Raw genomic sequence first — 7,220 nt, 5'->3', positions numbered from 1 at the left:
AAAATAAAAAAAAAAGTGTATTAAAAATTCAAGAATCAAAACATATTCATAGTTTATTCAATAGTTTGTTAATACTATCATCTGCCTAAAATTGGAACTGTTCGGACCATGTATCTTCTTTATTTGGAAATCAAAATATGGTCACTCTAAATATGTCTATGTTATATCTGATGGATTTTTTTATTAGAGGATCATTCTTAATTTATACCAGGTTGGATACTTGCTTATTATGGTCTTTCAAAGTAGGGGAGATCGGAACAGTTGCGACATCCCTTTTTCTCGTACATGAAAAAGCTATAGCCACGAAATTTACATCACAGTTGTATAATATAATGTAGATTTTCTAGTGAGAGTGAATTCATCCTATCTAAAGAGTGCTGCAAACTAATTTCCTTTTTCCAAAATACAATAAAACATAATGATAGTACTCATTTAAAATTTTATCTGTTGGCAGTCACTCACCAACGTTTGAGTAATTTTGGACGTACAGTTGTAATGTAACATTCGTTTGAGTGAGTTGATGTGATTGTTTTTATGAAAATGAACAAAATCAAGTATGAATCTATGATAAACGTTTTTTTTAAAGTATAGCCTTGAAATACTGAGTGGTATATTAAAATGTGAACATTTTGAATTTTAAACTTCAACAAAAATATAATTTATTAATTAACAAAATAATTTCAACAAAAATAATAGTATAAATAGATGTGTGTATGAGCTGTTTTAATCATTAATGTAGCTGCCCTTAGCGGCAATGATGTCTTCCAGGCCTGACACCTGCTGCAGATCCCTATGTAAGGGCATCCGAGTGCTGGCAGATAGTGGCTTTAAGGGCCTCGGTGTTTGTATGACGGATATTACAGGCTTTTCTCTCAATATGCACTCAAAAGGGGGAGTTGAGGAGGATAGCATCATGGGTGTAGAGGGGCGAAAAGTGTCATAAAGTGTTCAAAAGAACTCAAAAGACTGATTCAAAAGAGTCTTTTAACGGAAGAAATGGGGTTCCTTCATTGTTGGTGTCAAAAGAGGCCCCTTCACCCTCACAAAGATCTTTTCACCAACTTTTTTGATAGATCTCTGGACAATCTAGTGTGAAACCCCAGGATCTCTTGCATGGATCATCATGAACTTGAGAGGATTGACCTGGGCCTTTCTTTAATTCTTCCGAGTCCAGTTTGGCCTTTTTGACAGAACCCTTCTTCCTCTCCTACGTTTCTGACTGTTGACGACGTAGATAGTGGTCTGGAGACGCTTAATTGCTTGAAGTTCGCAAATGGAAATTCGTAAATCACGTTCAAATGCCATTTTCTCGACTTATTCGTAAACTGTAAAGCTCAGTTTTTTTTGTATCTAATTGCTTATGTTTTAATATATCAAATTATGAATTAATTTATATCACTCAACCTTCATTAATTATTGAAGAAGAAAGTACTCAGATTTTAAAGTATCACCTTTTAAGACCAGCCTCTTATTTATACAGTATTTGTTCTAGAAGATATCGTGTTCTTGTTAGATTTTCAAGATTATCCGGATATTTATAACGGTTAATAAAGTAAGTATGTTATAAAATACCTATGTGCGATAGGAAAAAAACTTGCAGCAGGCATGCACGGAAGTCTAGAAGTGTTTCGGAGATCCCCATATAAATGCTGAATTTTCCTTAGTTAAATGGGGGAAATCAATTCGATATCCGAATTTATTACGTATATAAATACTTAATCTTTCATCATATTTTAATTTTTTTTTCTATAGGTTACTATGTGTAATTGCACCCTTTGCTGGAAAATAAGTCACCTCAATATAGCTTTCAAAATCACAATTATGTTTTTATAGATCCTATATATGATAAAATGAACGGTAAGTAGTTTTTTATACAGTATCTGATATAGTTTTCTTATCAATTTGTTAATGCGAAGTACCTAAATTTTAATCAGATATTAGCACCTTCAGTCTGTGTTACTGTTCAATATAGAAATATTTTGTTTGTTTGAACCACAGAAAAGGTTAACAGAGTAGCCTATTGGTCACAGTCAGAATATTATGACGATGCTACAGATTATGATGTGTCAATGTTCCAGCCAGCAATGGATACTCTTCACGAAGACTTAGTCTTTGGTTAGTCTAAATAAAACACTGCTATATAAAAGGGATCGTGATGGTATTATAATGATCACTACAAGGACTTGACTTAATCATTAATTAATGTTTGCTTATTAATAAATAAATAAAAAAACTTTTATTTCTTTTAAATCTGTGTTTAATACATATACTATAAATTTGTAATGTTTTGACATAAAAAAAAATATTGTTTCTTCAGCCATGATTAATAATTAGTTAATTAGAGGTAGCTAAAAAATATTGAATTTGAATTTTTTTGTAACAAACCTACATACAATGAGACCAAAAAAAATTGGTCCTCTGTTTGAGTTCGCAGTATGGACGAAAAATCGGTCTAAATATGTCTAGGAAAAATAACTCAAGACTGAATCGAAAAAATAATTCAGTGCTGGACTGAGTCTGAAAACTATTAGTTATTTATATCGTGTTAAAAATCAAACCAGATTGGAGTAGTTGAGCAGTGAGTGAAATGTGTTGAAACTCTTCCCGGTCTTCCCTACGTATTATTTGTTTTGATATTAATTGTAAAACTTTAACCACGTGTTTGCCATAAAAATATTATTATAATATAATTATTGATAAATGATTTTATTTATACCTAGAGTCAATTTGTATTCAACATGTAAAAATGTAATAGAAGAGATACCATCAAAAATAAATATTCTAATTTGAAAAGTAACATATTGACGGGGGTTGTCAATCAATCAATTTTGTAGAAATGTATTGCATGACAATAAAAAAAATCTATATCAAATATCCGGCTGAAACGATTTATAGACTTTGTTACACATGAGAGGGATTGATAATTCCTCCCATCAGCTGACAAGCTGTGTGTATTGACACCACTCTTTACACGATCATTTCAAAACTGGCCTAAAAAGAGAGAAAAAATTCGAGACTGCATTTCTACTTAACGCAGAACAGAGAGCAACAGAGATCCGAAACTTGACTGAGGCAAGTAGGCTGCCCAGAACTAGTATTGAGTCGGCCCTTCTTTAGGACCGAGGACTGCAGTCCAGTTCCATCCATTCCAGCCCCACTTGTCAATCCTCAAAGAAGGTAAAATCGTTATCGATCCCTCGTTATGTATATGAAGGTGTTCTTTCTCTTTTATTATTCCGTTATATAATAGAATAAATTATTTCACCAAGTAACAATTAAATATATTCATATGATGGTGTATTATAATGACAAAAAAAATATTTTTTGCAAAAAATGTGCAATAATCTTATTACATACTTCATATATATATTATTTAGCTTAATTCGTCATTAATATTTTTTTGAAAAATTCCAAGGATCCACAATTAAGAACCGGTCCCAAGCACCAAAACTCTTAATGACCGGTCCCAAGGACCGACGGTCATAAGATCGGTCCCAATGATCTACAGTCCTAAGGACTAATAATTTTGATCCTAAGACTAGACTGGACCGACAGAACATTACCCCGAACAGCTCAAAGAAATTCATAGGAGTTCAAGTCAAATAATTTAACATTTATGAAAGCATCAATCGGAATCCCGTAAAATGCCTGGGGGAAGATATTGACAATGTAAGAGATTCTTTATTGAACCTTCTTTTTGGAGATCAACCTTCCATTGTGACCGAAAACAATTTGGCAGATGCCATCCCGCTCGAATTTTCCTTCTACCCTCATGTCAAGGCCATGACCTGCCGGACAAGTTCATCCAATTTTGAAGTTCTCAAGGCTTCTGTTAATGAGCATTGGAACTCCATGAGCTCCAACTAAATTATTGCCAACTTGTAAAGCTTTGCGCGGCGAATCGAGGGCATTATCGAAGTTGATGGAGGCTACCTTGAAGGTTAGAAATGGCAACACATGTAACAGTACATGTATTGGACAGATGAAAGGTTTTCTGGATTGAGGAGTTTCTGTTTTATTCATTTCCCTCAAAAAGGAAATTAATTAATTTTGCCTATTTGTAAAGTATTTTTATATAAGTTTCGATGTAAAAAAAACTTATTGTTAGATAGTTTAATTTTAAAAATTAATAAAATTTTAATGTGTTGCCGGATTGTAATAATAATATGAAATAGTTGAAATATATGTGGTGCGTACAAAAAAAAAAAAAAAATCTAACGTATTCCCAACTATGTACTGAAAAAAAATCGATGAATATATTATTAAAAATTACCTTGTGTTTCCTTAGTATTACTCTCAAAAGCTAAGAGGAAACTATAGAAAAATATGATAATACTTTCTTGTAAAATATAGTATGAATAATTAAATAATAGTTTTTGAAGTATGATAATTTATCATAATCCATATAGATCAGTAACTATGAAATTATGTAGAATTAAGAGGATTTTTTATTTTGATTAATGCTTTTTCTTCAACAATTACAGGAATTCCAATAAATATATAGACGTCATTCTACAATATTTTGAACTTAAATCAGAAAGAATAAGTCCTAATTTTACAATTAAAACCGATAGGAGGATTGTGGAGCAGTTGGGGCACCATAGCCATTGCCAGCAGATGGAGAACCGTAGCCATTACCAGTAGGCACAGATGGAGCACCATAGCCATTATTGACAGAGTCTTGAGGAGAAGAGTAGGATTCGGAAGAGCTTTGAGGAGCACCGTATCCATTATTGGTAGGCTCTTGAGGGGAAGAATAGGAATTAGAAGAGCCTTGAGGAGCACCATATCCACCATTGGCGGGTTTTGAAGATGGTGAAGGTCTAGGAGCGGGTGCAGGTCTAGGAGCTGGTGCAGGTCTAGGAGCTGGTGCTGGAGATCCATAACCATTTGGGGCAGGAGCTCCATAACCCTTAGGAGCAGATCCAGAACCTAACAAACCACTTGCAGCTTCCCGCTCAGCGGCTATTTCTTGATTTTTTGAAAATAATCCCTCAGCTTGAGAGCAATCAAAATTGAACCACCAATCACAAATGAAATATGCTTGATTAAAAATGGTTCCATTTGGGCAAAGAAAAGAGTATTTAGTCAATCCACCTGCAGAATCAGCAGCGCAAATATGGAATGCTTGACACTCTGTTTCAGGATCAGCATAGTAACCTATGAAAAAGTATGTATGATAAAAAAGTATATATTTTACAAGATATAAGTAAATACCTCCTTCAACCTGCCCCTCACAAGAAAAGGCAGTTTCTGGTACTTCAGCAAGGATGGGATAATCCTCTCCAGGAACCCCTGGAATGACTTCTTGCAAAGCAGAAATAGGATCCCCACCATTGCTCGTAGCATAGTTTCCAATGGGAGCGGAGGCAGCTCCTAAGAGATTATTTGAACCATATTGATCCAAAGGGGATCCGTATTGATTTATTGGCTCAGCTCCATACCCTGCAAGTTTATCGGACATGGAAGTTCCGACAAGTGCTGTAAATATGATAAGCTTTTGTAAGTTCTTCATGTTTGTTGATCTGAGCTGTTATTTGTTCAAATGATGCTGTATAAGATGATCTTCTTTGCTTAAATAGTATTTCTTCTTCATTTAATTTGGTGCCCTCTTTTTCCGTCATCTTCCTTTAAGTATTAAGTACCTATGTAGGCACATTGTATATACTCATATACCTACGTGTGTACATACTCATCTTGAATATGATTATTGTTGTATACCTATTTATGTAGGCATATTTCTTCCAACCATGGTCAAATACTTACATCCATCTATATGCATTATTTGTATAATATGTGTAATATTAAAATGACAATTACATAATATAATTAAGAGGGTCTGACCAATAAATGACAGTAGTTGTTTAAGAAAAAACGATATTAGAAATGACATAATCTATAAAGCATATATTTCAAATTTGAAGGCGCCACATCTTGTAGTCATTGTTTGGCAGCCATGAATAGAGAAAGTTTTCCGTGAATTTGTGGAAATGGTTCATTGCAATAGAATAGAATACTTTTATTTTGAAAGCCCTCATTCCAACCGATATAAAAGCTGAACTTGACCCTACTCTGAGCAAATCTGCTCCTTTGTTTACAAAAGCAAAATTTACCCAACTGAATTTAAATGAACTATGGAACGCTCAATAGAGAAAGCACTTGGGGTGAATTATTATTCTGAACCTCAATGTTCGTAGGTTCGAGTTTCAGTCGTTCCTAGAATAGGAAATTATACTTTACATATGTATATGGACTTCAAAGATAATACCTTGGTTAGATAGAGTAATTGTAATATTTCATCGGTTCAAGTTCATCTTACCAATTAAATAAACAATAAAAAAATTAAGGGCATAAACGAGGTCATATGTGTCATCATATTAGCATCGTAGGTGTTGACCAAATGAAACGACAACTCCAGAAGTTGTGAAGAAAATACACAAAGCGGCACTGATGGGATGTTGACAGGAAGTGTACAAACTAACAGACATTGTAGGAATTTTAAAAAGTGTAGTACATTGCAGATTATCTGAAAATTTGGATATTCAAGGCCTTTGTGCTAGTTGTGTCCCGCAGTTTCAAAAAGAGTGGCGTAAAGAAAATTCCATGATTTTTTTAAAAATATATATATTTTTCTAAAGTGTATAAAGCTGAAAAAAAATTATTTTGACAATTAATATATTTTTTTGTTCGACAAATTTTTTGTGTTTTCTTTGTTGGGCTGTGTACTTTTGGGATGTGTACCCTAGTATTAGAGATATCGTAATATCTTTGTTGTATCATGAAATAATATAAGCAAACGTGGGATTACTTGGAAGTAAAAGGAGAAGACCGGAGTGATTCTAATGATACTACTAAATTTAGTCACTTGTTAACATCAGCGGACTGTTATATGATTTTTTTTTTTTTTGGGGGAAATGTGATAAAATCTGCCATTTAGAATGTTTCTGAATCCGTTAAGATCAACGGGAAAAATGGGGGAAAAAGATACCATCCATAAAGATGTCAGCATGGATGACGCCCGAAATCGTTAAACATTAATTGAGAAGAAGATAAATTACTTCTAACATCAACATTAAATATCATTAGTGCAGGGAAAATGTTATTACCCGGTAGTGGTAGTACTTGGCATTGCCCAAAGTTATTAGGCATTGCCAAACAGACAAACTTTGTTTTATTAATATGGAAGATAACTCCCCCCTAAATTATCAGTATTACTTTAC

At 33.6% G+C, this 7,220-nt stretch overlaps 1 protein-coding gene across 1 annotated transcript; it reads right to left on the bottom strand.

Annotated features, from left to right (window-relative positions):
* Positions 1-4,425: 4,425 nt before the first annotated feature.
* Positions 4,426-5,557, bottom strand: LOC121129547 (uncharacterized). Its single transcript, XM_040725266.2, has 2 exons — positions 5,218-5,557; positions 4,426-5,160 (listed from the first exon to the last, which is right to left on the bottom strand). The coding sequence occupies exons 1-2, from the start codon at positions 5,513-5,515 to the stop codon at positions 4,562-4,564; spliced, it is 897 nt and encodes a 298-aa protein (XP_040581200.1). The 5' UTR covers positions 5,516-5,557; the 3' UTR covers positions 4,426-4,561.
* Positions 5,558-7,220: the final 1,663 nt, after the last annotated feature.

Source organism: Lepeophtheirus salmonis, chromosome 14 (genome assembly GCF_016086655.4).
Source record: "Lepeophtheirus salmonis chromosome 14, UVic_Lsal_1.4, whole genome shotgun sequence".
NCBI classification, from domain to species: domain Eukaryota; kingdom Metazoa; phylum Arthropoda; class Copepoda; order Siphonostomatoida; family Caligidae; genus Lepeophtheirus; species Lepeophtheirus salmonis.
This window is presented reverse-complemented; position numbering and strand designations above follow the sequence as displayed.

Excerpts from the sequence above, each read along its gene's own strand:
- LOC121129547 (XM_040725266.2), bottom strand. The coding sequence starts at position 5,515 with ATGAAGAACTTACAAAAGCTTATCATATTTACAGCACTTGTCGGAACT. Across the intron at positions 5,161-5,217 it reads TGAGGGGCAGGTTGAAGGAG|GTTACTATGCTGATCCTGAA; the intron begins GTATTTACTTAT and ends ACTTTTTCATAG.